Source organism: Rhynchophorus ferrugineus, unplaced genomic scaffold (assembly GCF_030347505.1).
Source record: "Rhynchophorus ferrugineus isolate W39M unplaced genomic scaffold, kcgeb_rfMv2 rfM4, whole genome shotgun sequence".
In the NCBI taxonomy this organism is placed as follows: Eukaryota; Metazoa; Arthropoda; class Insecta; order Coleoptera; family Curculionidae; genus Rhynchophorus; species Rhynchophorus ferrugineus.
Genome location: NW_027472583.1, coordinates 60,167,110 through 60,182,328, shown reverse-complemented (window position 1 = coordinate 60,182,328; position 15,219 = coordinate 60,167,110). Strand labels below are relative to the sequence as shown.

At 34.3% G+C, this 15,219-nt stretch overlaps 2 protein-coding genes across 14 annotated transcripts; both read right to left on the bottom strand.

Moving 5' to 3' along the window:
• Positions 1–1,898: 1,898 nt before the first annotated feature.
• LOC143194876 (protein argonaute-2) lies at positions 1,899–11,789 on the bottom strand. Of its 12 annotated transcripts, none has more exons than XM_076401645.1 (11): positions 11,651–11,789; positions 11,517–11,597; positions 10,788–11,462; positions 10,701–10,748; positions 10,335–10,661; positions 10,006–10,246; positions 9,051–9,364; positions 8,482–8,995; positions 5,847–6,153; positions 4,619–5,402; positions 1,899–2,469 (listed from the first exon to the last, which is right to left on the bottom strand). In XM_076401645.1, exons 1-11 carry the CDS (start codon positions 11,664–11,666, stop codon positions 2,117–2,119), a joined length of 3,660 nt encoding a protein of 1,219 aa, XP_076257760.1. In that variant the 5' UTR covers positions 11,667–11,789; the 3' UTR covers positions 1,899–2,116. The 12 variants fall into 12 exon arrangements, with proteins under 12 accessions (XP_076257760.1, XP_076257762.1, XP_076257761.1 ...); XM_076401647.1 differs by having other exon boundaries at positions 10,827–11,462; XM_076401646.1 differs by having other exon boundaries at positions 10,701–11,258; positions 11,322–11,462.
• Positions 11,650–15,194, bottom strand: LOC143194893 (uncharacterized). Of its 2 annotated transcripts, XM_076401674.1 has the most exons (5): positions 15,068–15,194; positions 14,748–14,871; positions 14,523–14,681; positions 13,977–14,078; positions 11,650–11,843 (listed from the first exon to the last, which is right to left on the bottom strand). In XM_076401674.1, exons 2-4 carry the CDS (start codon positions 14,854–14,856, stop codon positions 14,053–14,055), a joined length of 294 nt encoding a protein of 97 aa, XP_076257789.1. In that variant the 5' UTR covers positions 14,857–14,871; positions 15,068–15,194; the 3' UTR covers positions 11,650–11,843; positions 13,977–14,052. The 2 variants fall into 2 exon arrangements, with proteins under 2 accessions (XP_076257789.1, XP_076257788.1); XM_076401673.1 differs by lacking the exons at positions 11,650–11,843; positions 13,977–14,078 and having other exon boundaries at positions 14,461–14,681.
• Positions 15,195–15,219: the final 25 nt, after the last annotated feature.

Here is a 15,219-nt window from a genome sequence, read left to right as displayed (position 1 = left end):
TTATACACTAATATAAGTGTTAATTTCATAATAAAAGTATTTAATACTACAAATATCTAACGTGTCCAATATTAGAGTTCTCGTTCGACATTAAACACACAGCCAAACACTGCCTATCATTCTCCATAGATCTCAGTCGTCATAGTCTCTTTATTTTCTAGGGATTGTCAATTCAATATTTTTCATGGCCATCTATTTTCCGGCATTCTCAACCTCCACACCAGTCGTTTCTTCTGGTTTAACCTGTCCTGCTATTTCTCCATAGCAGATATGTTGAAACTTCTAGTTCTGTCTTGAAACAATTTCTTTCAACTTCTTGTAGCCCACCCAAATCTAACTTTCATTACAAATTCAGACATATATAGGTTTTATACAAATAAATACAATTTTATTTTATTCAATATTTAGACAGTGAATACACCACTGTTCTAGACCATTCCAATTTACAATGGCCCCAGAGTATTCATCAACTTGAAATTGTGCTTCACCATTGTTGTATTATTGGTGATATACCTTAAATCGTTTCATATTACGGCCAGATAATTGTGAAACATGTAATCTAATTATTCGTATATTTTTGCAACTTTTGTAAATTTACACCAAACATTATATCTAGCTGAAAGGGTCATATTAATTCTTGTGGAACTAAATAATTCGATGCGTTCAATAAAGTCGCCTATATTTTAAAATAAAACATATATTCTTACTAAACTATGCATTAAACAAAAATTAAATGAAAAGGAAGAGCGATAACTAGAAGTGTTTCCTCTCTATTAAATAAACTTTTCAATCCAAACCCACCCTTTGCTGATTCACATTTGTTTTATACACTAATATAAGTGTTAATTTCATAATAAAAGTATTTAATACTACAAATATCTAACGTGTCCAATATTAGAGTTCTCGTTCGACATAAAACACACAGCCAAACACTGCCTGTCATTCTCCATAGATCTCAGTCGTCATAGTCTCTTTATTTTCTAGGGATTGTCAATTAAATATTTTTCATGGCCATCTATTTTCCGGCATTCTCAACCTCCACACCAGTCGTTTCTTCTGGTTTAACCTGTCCTGCTATTTCTCCATAGCAGATATGTTGAAACTTCTAGTTCTGTCTTGAAACAATTTCTTTCAACTTCTTGTAGCCCACCCAAATCTAACTTTCATTACAAATTCAGACATATATAGGTTTTATACAAATAAATACAATTTTATTTTATTCAATATTTAGACAGTGAATACACCACTGTTCTAGACCATTCCAATTTACAATGGCCCCAGAGTATTCATCAACTTGAAATTGTGCTTCACCACTGTTGTATTATTGGTGATATACCTTAAATCGTTTCATATTACGGCCAGATAATTGCGATTTATAATTAATATTTTTGCAACTTAAATATATAAAACATATATTCGTACCAAACTATGCATTAAACAAAAATTAAATTAAAGAGCGATACTAGAAGTGTTTCCTCTCTATTAAATAAACTTTTCAATCCAAACCCACCGTTGTTTGTTCACGTCTCCAATGCTAGAGTTCTCGTTAACATAAAATACAGCTTGTCATTCTCCACAGGATTATGACGAGAGTCTCTTTATTTTCTAGGAGTTGCCGGTTAAATATTCTTCATGGCCATCATTTTTCGGCTTCCTCATTACCGTCGTGTCGTCTTATTTCTTCATAGCTTCAGATATGTTGAAACTTCTGGTTCTGTACTTGAGACAACCTCTTTCAACCTTTTGTAGTCTACCCAAATCTCAGATTCATTAGAAATTCGATATCGGTTATTTTTGATTTTGATAAGGAAGTTGTTTATTATCATGATAATAATGATAAATTGTTTATATCCAAATTTTTAATTGGTAGAAAGGCATGAATAGTTAAAAGAGCAATATTTATATTCCCATAAATATATTTCCGTTATATCAATCACCGTACATGGTATTAAATTAACGAAACAACTATTTATTAAAATATTATTGAAAATAATAGAATTTAGATATTAGAGAGAAATTAAGCTATCCAGTTAGCTGATATGAGACTAACTTGACGTCTATCGCATAGATCATCTCAGCCTTTCTGAAAAACTGTAACTACATTTCACTACTCGATTTACACGAAAAACATTGGTTTAGCCTTCTGAATGGAGTCTTTGATCTGATAGCGTCTAAATTCTTGTTCTAAATTTTGCAAATCGATGTCGACATTTTCAATGTACGTCTTGCCCCGAGCGGCAGCCAAGTGAGCATAGTAAGTGGGGGCTGGATAGCTCACTGAGCGATTACAACGGGTGAACATATGACACAGATAATAAGTCAACTGTTGTATTTGATCGTGATCCATATTATTATCGTCGTGCAGCACGCAGTATTTAGTTGGTTTTGCCACGCCCTGGATACTGGCGTGAGATACCAAGTAGAAATCTGTCATAAAGGGATGCGTTATATCTGTGTCAACACACGTCCCTAAAAAATAACAAACAATATAATTAGATCAGAAGAAAAACGAAATAGTAATAATCTCTTAATAATTTTAAGTAGTACTTTGTTTAAGTAGGCAGCCAATTGAAGATATGCAACAGGTTAATTAAAAAGTCCCCGGCCTACCATAGTAAAACATTTTTTTTTTTGGCAAAATTAGTTTTTTTTATTCAACATAATTCCCTTCAAGGGTGATACACTGATTATAGCGACCCTCCAACTTTTCGATACCATTTTTCTAGTACGATTTGCCCTTTGCTTCAAAATAAGCCTCAGTTTTGGCGATCACCTCTTCATTCGACGAAAATTTCTTCCCAGCGAGCATTCCTTTAAGATATGAGATTTGATGATGAATTTTTGCCATCGATTGCACTGCCTTGTGACACGGTGCATTGTCTTGGTGAAGCAGCACTTTCTTTTTCTTCAAATACGGCGGTTTTCGGCGATTTCAACCTTCAAACGGTCCAATAACTCTATGCAATAGTCGCTGTTGATGGTCCTTCCTTTTTCAAGGTAGTCAATGAAAATTATTCCATGTGCATCCCAAAATACAGACACCATAACCTTGCCAGCCGACTGTTGCGTTTTGTCACGCTTTGGAGCGACGTGTGCAGTCCACTCGGATGACTGTCGATTGGAGTTCGGAGTGAAAATATGGAGTCATATTTCATCCATTGTCACGTATCGACGCAAAAACTCGGGTTTATTACGCTTGATCATCTTCAAACACTGCTCCAAATCATCAACTCGTCGTTGTTTTTGGTCAAAAGTGAGCTCGCGCGGCACCCACTTTGCACAGCGCTTTCTCATACCCAAATATTCGTAAATTATGATGTACACGTTCAGTTGATATCTTTAGAGTATCTGCTATTTCATTCAATTTCAATTTACGGTCATTCAAAATAATTTTGTGGATTTTCTAAATGTTTTCGTTGGTAACAATCTTTTTTGGCCGTCCATTGCGTTCATCGTCTTCGGTGCTCATTTCACCACGTCTAAACTTAGCATACCAATCCTTGATGGTTGATTTTCCTGGGACAGTATCCGGAAAGTCAGCATCAAACCAAGTTTTTGCTTGAACTGTATTTTTTTCCTTCAAAAAGCAACCTTTTTATCCATTTTTATCACAATAACAAAAGTTGCTTCACTCAAAGTGCTATAATTCACAAACTAATGATCCAACAGCTGTTAAATGTATCTACACATCTTTTGAGGGTTAGGGCTAACTAAAAGACATATGGATTTAATTCAAGTAGCGCCATCTACGTGTCAGGCCGGGGACTTTTCAGGTCAATTACCTGTTAGTATACAATTTGTATTGTGTAAAGAATGAAAGGATGGATCCAAGTTATACAGCTAAGTAAACAAGACGAATGAAAATATTATTTGTTCGTTTCAGTAATGCATGACGTATGCACCCGTACGTTGTGGTATCTGCACAACCCTGTAATAAACTCGTGTAGAGAATTCATCTTTGTCATACAGAGATTTTTTTAGCCCAAATGTTTTCGTACGATTTTTTGGTGTTCTCTTTTGTATCAAATTTATCCTCACAAAATAAGTGCAACGCTCTGAGTTGAAGCCCTTACAGCATCGATCGCAAAGATACATGAAAGAGGAAATGAAGAAATAGTGTAGGGAGGCTGAGGCGACTAAAATTGGTAATTGGTGAGGAAATCTTCTTCAGCACCCCAAAAAAGATATAAGCACCTTAGCCGATTTCTGAACCTCGGAAATTGATATTAATTTTATTAGAGAGGATGCAGAAACTGCACTAATCATTAAATCAAAAAAATAATCAAGTTCAAGTAAATAATCAATCAATCATTTAGATCACAAGTCATAACAGAACTCATATACTGATAAAATTCTTTTAAAATGGTAAATACGCCCTAACAAAATTGAGGTTCATTAGTTTGTTGTTTTTCGTCTTGTAAGAAGAAATGGAAACCTACGGATTAGAGCTTTGAAGGACATCAGGAGAAAAATCGCTAGAACCTTGTGAGTGCACAGAAACTTGCTGAACAAGATATCAATAATTTTTCATAATAAAATCTTGAATTGAGAAAAAAGAGTGGAATAGTTGTATACCTACTACTAATTAGCCATCTTATGCATATTCTTAGAACCTTACCTGCGGGAACATTATTATTTTTATCTTGCGAATCTCTCGAATCCTTCGGAAACAGTCTGGTGTGGTGCCTCTTCTGTACCACCAAGAAAGTCACTCTGGGTTCGAAACCTTCCTTCTGCATTTGTTTGCACGCGCCCCTTATGGCTGCCACTTCCTTGGTCACGACCTCTTCGAATTGACCCTCTGAGACGCCGTCGCGGAAGAATACAATCGCTTCGGGCATACGGTTCGTTTCCTGTTTGAAAAAGTGCAACTGTTCTACGACGATGTTTTTTAGATCGCCGATTATCTCCAGCTTGGGGTCTTGTAATCGCCAACAGATGTTGTACTTGAACGCGTTGCTGTCGTGAGAAGCCGTGACGGCGGCCACGCTGGGGATGTTCTGCGAATCTGGCGACGGATGGGTTACATCAGCGCCCATGATCATAACTGGACGTCCTAGAATTGGTGGCCTATCACCGAGCGCGTGGTTGGTGCCGTTCATCTTACTGTTAACTTTAAGAAGAATGTTCAGCGCCGTCATCTGATTCATCTTTCTACAGACTGTGGTTTGTTTGACGCACTGCGTCAAACATCCTGTCTGAGTCTCCGCCGCTCTCTTAACGTAGGAATATTGAGGGCCGCTGTCCGGAACCACCACGAAAATTATGTCGTATTTTTTCGACTCTTGTTGTTGGAAAAATTTCAAAACATCTGCATATGTCTGCCTGCCTCCTATAGTTGGAAAAGGTTCGGCGGCCGGACTACTGAAACTCATTCCTGCTCGACTCGCTTCCGAAACCAACTAAAAAAATTACATCAAAATTATTACATCAAAATGCTAAAATAACAAAATATTAATAACATCGAACGGAAACGAGGTAATGGGGGCCCGTTCTTACCAGTCAAATGAGTTAGAGAGATAAGTATTGATACTATTAAATAAGCTGCTGGCGTTTTTATTGGAAATATTTTTATTTGTTTTATTGGAAGGACGATAGTTTGGTTTTGAGTTGTCAAACGAAACGCAATCATAGATTAACTGGTTGATCATCCATGTACATAAAAATGCAACCATATCATTCAAAATACATCAAACCAATAATGGCATGGGAAATTACGAGGGATATGATAATGTGACTCAAAGTCGTTAGTCTTAAAAAAATTCGACTGGGATAACAATAAACTGTCGCAAACTTCGTAAAAAAATTATAGGTCTAATAGGTATGAAAAATCATATTATAATTACCAATCTTTGCATATTTTTTAAATCATCAGGTCTAGGTGGGTATCTCTGGACCGCAATAGCAATAGTCCATAAGCTAATGGTAGCTGGCTTTAAGAAAATTGAACTTTTCCAAACTCCTCTTGCAACTTTTTCTGTTCTATTTGCATATTTTAATGGCGGAGGTTCCAAGACTCTCGCCTCAAGCTGTTGAAACTCACTGCCAACTGTGATGTTAAATTCACGCACAGCTGGCGAAGAATTATAATCAGCCATCCTTAGGCCATCACTTATCTTTTTCTTTCTTACATCTGTAGAGGTAGCCGCATATCTGAGGAAGAAAGTAATATGTTAGCATGTTATTTAATCATGGTGATTGTCTGAAAAAGTCTTATGCATCCAAACAACAAGACATTTTATACAAGAATATAACACGAGCCTTGAACCAAAAATAGGTCCAATATGCGACCAAATCTATAGTGGTTTCCTTCTTACAACTTAAACTGATATAATCTCACTATCTATTGTAAATACTACCAAAATGGAACCTCGAAAAATAAGATAGTATGGAACGATTCACATTCTGTTTCCATCTAGAAAAATCGGGAAAAAGGGCGATCCTCCTGAGTAGACTATTTATCAAAACCGTGTGACCGCAATGATGCATATTATGTTTTTTACACACAAAAAACACCATACAAGCCGAAGCTCCATACTTCGAGTATCCGAACATGTTTTATGGGATATATATAGTCAATTCAAAACACTAATGACACACGTGACCAAGGTGTGTGTGTCAAAAGTTGTAAATTCGTTTTACGGTCGGACAATATTTTCCTTCCCATTTTATTCTATTTAAAAAGAAATAAAATGCTGTTAGAGATGTTTCGAGGAAACCACGTTAAAGAAAGAACTATTTCAAATTGTTACTCGGTAAATATAAATGAAATATTTAATTACATTTTATGTAATTTACTTTTTTAGAAATAAACCTGAGAAAAGACACATGGTAGTCATTCAGTAATGTTATGGCCACAGAGTATTACCTTTTCCTCCCTATCACTGCCTTTTTAATCCAATTGAGTTGATATGGGGTATTGCAAAGAATTACAATAGATAATCGGGTCGGGGAGGATATTCAAACCAGAACTGTCTGGGTTTATGGAAGGAGGCATTGTCGAAAATAACACCTTCAATTTGTGTGAGCTCGATCAGACACACTGGAGAAGAAATTGACAAATGGTAGAATCTTGAGCAAGTTTTTGATAGATTAAAAATGAACAGCTTGATTATAACCTTGATTAGTGTTTCTGAAAGTAACAGTGATTGAATAAAACTTTATGAATGTTGGTTTATTATTCAATGCTGACAATTACCAAGACAGGATGATGAAAGAGGAAACAACTAAAGGTTAGTATATAATTAATATACTTTAATTGTAGGAAATTGTATTATAGAGTGTGAAAACTTTATGACTATGTGTGATATTGTTCAGAATATACATGAACATTTGGTTAATAAGTATGAGAAATAATACTAACTGTTTTACAGATATGGCAAATGCATTAAGGAGAATGCAGTGTTTTAATGTAGTTTTATCAAGAAAGATGTATACAGGTAGTAACAGGACAAACTAACGACAAACATAGTAAATATAATGACTTTACAAGGAAACATTGCATCGAAGGAAACAAGAACTAAGCGTAAAAGTAAATATGCTCTCTAATGAAAGTAAACTACATTACTCAGATATACAATTGCTAATTAGGTGGATTAGGCCTTCGGGGGATACCACCACATAAAAAAACGACTAGAACTCTACCTATACTAGTGCGGAAAAAGTTTAATGTATATATAGTTTAAGAGGTCACGTGTGTCACTACTGTTCTGAATAGACTATAAATGCTTAATAAATCTTTAAAATTGGTACTTAATTTTAAGACTAATACTATATTATATATACTACTTTTAGTTTATCTTAAAGGTATCGATATATTTTTTGTATACGTGCATATTCTTCACAAAGATCTAACGCATATTGATTTGAGTTGCATTCTTTGCATCTATTGAATGAATTGAGAGAGAGGTTTCTATACTGTTTTTGTATACTGAGTAAATTCGATGAGGAGACAATGAAAGTATTTTTTCAGTGCCGTGGCAAGATATATTGTTGAGTAATTTTAAAGATTGTTAAATAAATTTTTCGTTACCTTGCCTGTTGTTTTATTTTCTCATTTTCCTTTCAAAATTAAATATGTTTATAAAAGGTTAAATAACTTGGACATAATATATATACTTAAAATAATAGATAGAAAAATAAAAAAAAAATCAGTTAAATTTTAACTTGAGTGTCAAGTGATATTTTAGATTAATTTGAGAATATATACTACATACTCCTCAAGATATAAATAATTTACAAGAACTATAACTATGGTTTATTATTGGAATGCTTATATATTGATAAATAATTACACAGTGTTTGATTTTTTCTTTTCAAAATGTTCGTATAGTATTTTCGTATTTTTTATATTTTAATTATATTTTAATTATAGCAAAACATGTATTCTGGCCAACTCTGGATAGTAGAAAAATAGAAACCAAAAAACAAAATATGATATAGTATCACTAATTTACTTGTTTAACCTGTAAAGTGTCTTACCTGATCATTTGCCTGGTTTGTTCTTCATTTGATTTTCCGCGTAGTGGTTGACCTGGAACGATTGTGCACAATTCCATCGGTATCAAAATTTTATCCGCTCTGTTTGGATCACCAACATGCAATAGGGGAATGTCCGGATACCTAATTGGATAGTTCTTGTGTTGGGAAAAATATTGCTGTATGGTAATAGTTTGGCCTTGACAGTCGAAGCGATGACTACTCGCGCTGCTAAATAAACGATTCACACGGTAAAATTTCCTACTGCCTGGGAAATTTGGCAGTTCGTATTGTATTCGCAGCATTCTTAAGTATTTGTTGGCGTTTGCTACTTGATACTCTTGCAATTGGGCAAGGTCCGAAACTCTTGGTTGGGAATTTCGAGTAACAAAAAGCTCTAACAGGGCGTCTATCACTGGGATGCTCTTGTAAAAAGCTTTAAAGGCCACGTCAACATTCAACAGTGGCTTCCAACCTCTTATAGCTGATTGATAAAAACCAGTGTAGGCTTCCATACCTAGAACACCATATATACATGTAACGGTCACAAATTAAAAATACTGTAAAATTACCTCCAGATAAGTCTATGGGTCTTTCAGGTCTCCTATAAAACGATCTCCCTACAGGTAGACAATTGCGCAATGAAGCCATTCTCAAAACAATATCGATAACCTGCAGAGCCTCTCTAGGTGTACTAGCAATGCTTAAACAATTTTTGATTACAGTCATGTCAATGGGATTGGTTTTTGCAGATTTTACGGTAACTTTAAAGGTCCTAGTTTTACCCTCGTCGTTGATAGCAACTTGTTCCTCAAACAGCATATCTAAATTTGGATGTAACGGAGTGGAAGTGTAAATATTTTTTTGTCCATCGAACGCAGGATTCCTAGCGAATAACGTCAATGATAGTTTATTTTATAATTAGACCAACACTATCTATACCATATTATTTACTAGCAGGGGGATGAGACTCTGTATAAAAATGTACTGCCTTATATATATAGGAGGCATATAAAAAAGAAATAATTTTATTTATTTCTCCTTATCTTACTATAACAAAAACATATAGTCTATTCAAAGTGTATTTGTACATACGTCATCAAGATGTTTAATGTATTGCCTGCCGTAATTTTTAAATTCGTTTCAGAATCAGACAATATTTTCCTTCTCATTTCATTCTAGTTAAAAAGAAACACAATGCTGTGGCTGTATACTTAACTGTAGTTTTTAGATGTACTATAATGTTAAAATAAATTATATTTAATAACATTTTTGTTCAAGTATTTTATTTTGATTAGAATTTTGTCCTATGTCAAAGCCAAATTGAACTAAAACTCAGAGTTGATGCGGCAACATTGCGACGTTTTGACGTCACAAATTTAGTATACCATTTATTGAAATTAATTAAAAAAATAGGTTTATATAATTCTAGAAATTCAATTGCCAAATTTTAAAAAAGGAAACCAAGGCAATTGTCCTCCCCCTTGCAGTAATTAGATACATAAAAAATAAACGACAATTAATTACCTTTGTGGAAATAACTTTTTTGTAAATTCATTGATAATAGGGCGCATCAACTTCTTTGGAACAATTTTGGCCTTGGATTCTACAGGTTCAATCTCAACATCATAATGGTAGGCCACATCATTTAATTTACTCAAATTCAGCTCAAAATGGTTAGATTCTACCCGGATTTTTCTACCGTTCTTGCCAGGCGTACTTCTATACTTGGATACTAGATTCTCATCGCCCCTATCTTCAGGACGTCCTATTTCATAAAAGAAATATTTTTTTATAGAAATAAAATAACATTTTAGTCTGGATCTAAGATAATCAATTTTATTATCTGAGCTTACCTGGCTGCTGACTTTTTGGTCCCTGTCTTTGGTGAACCGGTTCTTGTTTCTGGGGTGGTCCTTTTTGCTGGGGTGCAGTTCTCTGTTCTATCTTTTGGAAAGATTGTGGTACTTGTTGTGGTGGCCCCCACTGTTGTGGTGGTCCACCTTGTTGATGTGAACCTGTCTGTTGTTGTAGTGGTCCACCTTGTTGCTGTGGACCTCTCTGTTGTTGAACAGGTGGTCCAAACTGTTGTTGTAGTGGTCCACCTTGTTGCTGTGGACCTCTCTGTTGTTGAACAGGTGGTCCAAACTGTTGTTGTAGTGGTCCACCTTGTTGCTGTGGACCTCTCTGTTGCTGTGATGGTCCACCTTGTTGCTGTGGACCTCTCTGTTGTTGAACAGGTGGTCCAAACTGTTGTTGTAGTGGTCCACCTTGTTGTTGTGGACCTCTCTGTTGCTGTGATGGTCTACCTTGTTGCTGTGGACCTCTCTGTTGCTGTGATGGTCCACCTTGTTGCTGTGGACCTCTCTGTTGTTGAACAGGTGGTCCAAACTGTTGTTGTAGTGGTCCACCTTGTTGTTGTGGACCTCTCTGTTGCTGTGATGGTCCACCTTGTTGCTGTGGACCTCTCTGTTGTTGAACAGGTGGTCCAAACTGTTGTTGTAGTGGTCCACCTTGTTGCTGTGAACCTCTCTGTTGTTGAACAGGTGGTCCAAACTGTTGTTGTAGTGGTCCACCTTGTTGCTGTGGACTTCTCTGTTGTTGTGATGGTCCACCTTGTTGCTGTGGACCTCTCTGTTGTTGAACAGGTGGTCCAAACTGTTGTTGTAGTGGTCCACCTTGTTGTTGTGGACCTCTCTGTTGCTGTGATGGTCCACCTTGTTGCTGTGGACCTCTCTGTTGTTGAACAGGTGGTCCAAACTGTTGTTGTAGTGGTCCACCTTGTTGCTGTGAACCTCTCTGTTGTTGAACAGGTGGTCCAAACTGTTGTTGTAGTGGTCCACCTTGTTGCTGTGGACCTCTCTGTTGTTGTGATGGTCCACCCTGTTGCTGTGGACCTCTCTGTTGTTGAGCCGGTCCCTGTTGGCCTTTGTGTTGTGCTTTGCCATGTTGCGGTGGCCTACTCTGAGGTTTTGGTGTGTCTCCTTCAGATTTCAAATGGTTAAAAAAAGTTTAAATTATGATTGTAAATTATATACCTCGTTGTCCATCATCTTGAGAACCTGATGGCTGTCCAGGCTGGGTGCCCTGACTAGCTGGCTGTTTATCACTCTTCTTTCCTAAATCATAAATTATTTGTAAGTTTCCTTTAAAAAATTAAGAGCAAACCTACCCTTTTTCTTGCCCATTATTAATAAATAGCTCTACAAAAAACTTCTCTAAATCCAGTAAATGTAAATTTCGGTATTTTACAGACTGATGCAATACTGTCAAATAGACACTTATAAATAACCTTTTATTTTCGACTAGTGGATGGAAACACCATTCAACCTCTGTCATTCGAAAACAAAATGACGTCGGACGAACTGCAACGTTGCCGATATGTTAAATTAGTATTTACATATAGGGAAAATATAAATAAGCCTTGATATAGTGGAGGATTTACACATTTGCCCCAGCTGCATATTGAGATTTTGCCGTTCATCTGAAGCCTGAAATCCGTTAACCTAATTCACAATAATACTAAATAATTTTTTTTGCTAATTAGTTTTCGCAAATACTAAAATATCCCAATATTAAATAAAATATAGTTTTGCATAGTAGTAAGATTTATATGAAACATTTAAATTTTTAGGGCGCTTCGGTTTTATTTGGATTATTTACTATATATTTGACTCTAAAAAAATCAGTTTTGTGCAACCAAATGCAAAAAAGGACATAAATTAATAAATTGAACTAAAATGTATCAAGACAATTTAAATTTGCCTACAATAGATTCGCCGATAACAACTGCTGTGTGATTGTAACTAAAATAATAATTTTAAAAATAGGTTATTAACATGTCCTTGTATTTCAAGATTTTAATTATTTCTGGTTCTGTGATCGTTGGCTAATTAAAATTTTACTCCAATAAGATAAGGTCTAAAGTGATTTAGTGTTCCAAACAATTGACAATAATCCTATTTCGGTTATTGAGTATTTTATTTCCGTATTGTTAATATTCGAGAAGCTTTCGGTCATTCAATTTTATCATTATCCCTCAAGTCGGAAATAACTACACAAGTTACAAAATTTGAAACATATGAATTATTTATCAAAGTTAGGATACAAAGTTACTATTGTACTATAAGAGGTTTCACAATTTCATCGAATTTTTAATAAAATCATAATATTTAAAAAGGCCTATAAATAATTTTATTTTAATTCATTTTCATTTCTTGGCATACGAAATCTAACATGGATTTCATTTTGTTAGTTCGTCAAGTATTTTCGGCACTACCCAAATTGGTGAATTCCATGACAATATTCTATGATAATCTAATCAAATATCATTTGAAATTAATTTTTATCTTCTTATTTTTGGCCATAATAGTACCATAGTTTTTGTAATTATGGGATTTTCTGAATTTGTGATATTTTATTTTACAACTGAAAGTTAAAGGTTCAACTTTATCTAAAACGATGCCAATGCATTCCATACGTACATTTTAAATTTTATTTTGTAAATCAAAATTTACATATTTTGTTAAAAATGTTTTTCACGTAATTTGTTTCTTTGCGTGTTTAAAACCCAAAATACCATCAAAAGAGGATTTGTGAAAACATATTAAGATTTATGCTATGGGAGAGTGTAATATAGGTTGCGTTTATTCCAAATATATTAAGTTCCATACAGTTTCGGGGGTAAAAATCTGATCTAGCTCTATTGCAATTTTCTCGATTATATTTCGTCATTTTCTTCAGTTAAAGAATCGTTGAGACCGACTTGAATTTTAAATGTTTAATAACAATTTTCGGATTTATGTCTAATTGTATTGTAGGTTCTATATTTAAGAATATTTAAGTTTTAAGGAATAAAAATGTTAAATACACTAACTGCTTTATCAAAATATAAAGTATGGCCAGTTTGTCTTGATTTTAATAAATAATATTTCATATTATTTTACTAATTTAATTTATTATTCACGTGTATTTAATAATAAAATTTGATAATAATAATCAAGATAATATAAAAGGTCAAAAACTAAAGTTGAGTTTCATATGGAATTTAACTCACCAAAAAACTCTTTTTGTGGGGATTGATTACAGCTTCATTTGTCAGTCCGACTCTACTACCTGTAGAGCTTTTGAACTGCAATGCTTTTGCATATTTCATCCTGGATATGAGATCTATTTATATTAGTTAAGTGAGAACATTTTTCAAGAAGCTCTGGTACGGAATAGGGTGCTATGCGGGTAAATTTTAGTTAGTTAAGTTTACACCCTTGTATCGACAGTTTGACGGATAGTTCTTCGGTATGATGATAGTTTATTTAGATATACATTTATTTTCAACTCATAGTACACCTTCTGGCCAAGACTTACAGATGTTTCTTCGTCAGAACAACGATTTAGTCAAAACAATCAATATATCAGATCCGACAAAAGGCCTGCCGGTGATTAATTATTCCTATATGATATATATATTTTTTCTATACTATATATGTAGGGAACAATACCTGATCCGTCTGTCTCATGGAGCCACATGTCCATTTCAAGACTACGCTCTGATTGGTTCCGTGTTTGGGGACCAGATCAAGGGAAGTCTGCACCGTCGGCACCTATATATGAATTTAATTTATAATCTTCTTTTGATGCTTTGATCATCACTGCCACGGAAAGTCAAACAATCAGTGCTGATGTTATAACGAAATGATTTTTACCTCTAAGTTCAAACTATCTATTCATTTCAAAAGTTTAAGAAATAATTAATATCTGCATAACTACACCTTCAAAACTCTTGATTTATTTGTAATATAAATATTGGGCCAATTTCGTATTAAAATGGCACTAAAAAAATAAATATTATGGCCAAAAGCATACCCTTATCTAGTAGTATTTCAACAACAATATATCGTCTCTTGACAAATGAATCTGTTCCACATCATTTTTCCAAATTCTTTAAAGGTGTTAAATTTCAATAACTCCTTCCCAACATTTATGTTACGAGATGACTATATGATTCATTAGATTTGCTTTCGTTGTAGTATGTTGGTATAACTCACATGTGTACAGTGTTTTTGTTATATCGGTATCTTCATTAATAGCAGGATGATTTGTTTTGGATCCATACTGTTTCAGTATTTGTTTGCTGCTATATTCGTTTTCATAAGTAACACTTTTAAAAATAAATGCACCATTCAAATTTAATGCAGACGTTTTTTCTAAAATATAAAATTATCATAAGATCCAGCAGGAAAGTCAAAAATTAAAATTTTGCAAAAATTTACCTGAATGAATTCTCTTCATATGGACATTCAAATTAGAGTGGGTTGAATATGACTTCGAGCAGTTTTCACAATAGAAAAGATTCTTCTGTTCCATGTTTCGTCCTTCCATAGCAATTTGATTTACCTATTTAATTACTCGATTCTATTAATATTGTAATATAAAACAAAGCTATATAGAAAAAAATTAGTATATATATAATAAAAATAAACTAAACATTTAAATCAAGAACTAATTAAACAATATTTCTATACAATTGTACTATCTAAAATTATAAAAAAGAGAATGACTAACTAAGTAATAATTTGATTACCAAAATTACCTTTTTGATTCCCCCATTAAGAACACAAAGCGAAATGCTTACTGTATTTCCAAATGTTACCAAAATTACCGCCACCTACAAATCTTCCTATCCTACTCGTATTTGATATAATAGTTTGGAGAGCATAATTGGCAATGCCGCACGTGTCCGAC

Excerpts from the sequence above, each read along its gene's own strand:
- LOC143194876 (XM_076401637.1), bottom strand. Across the intron at positions 10,247-10,334 it reads ACCAAAAAGTCAGCAGCCAG|GACGTCCTGAAGATAGGGGC; the intron begins GTAAGCTCAGAT and ends TTTATGAAATAG. Across the intron at positions 8,996-9,050 it reads ACCCATAGACTTATCTGGAG|GTATGGAAGCCTACACTGGT; the intron begins GTAATTTTACAG and ends ATGGTGTTCTAG.
- LOC143194893 (XM_076401673.1), bottom strand. The coding sequence starts at position 14,856 with ATGGAAGGACGAAACATGGAACAGAAGAATCTTTTCTATTGTGAAAAC. Across the intron at positions 14,682-14,747 it reads TATGAAGAGAATTCATTCAG|AAAAAACGTCTGCATTAAAT; the intron begins GTAAATTTTTGC and ends TTTATATTTTAG.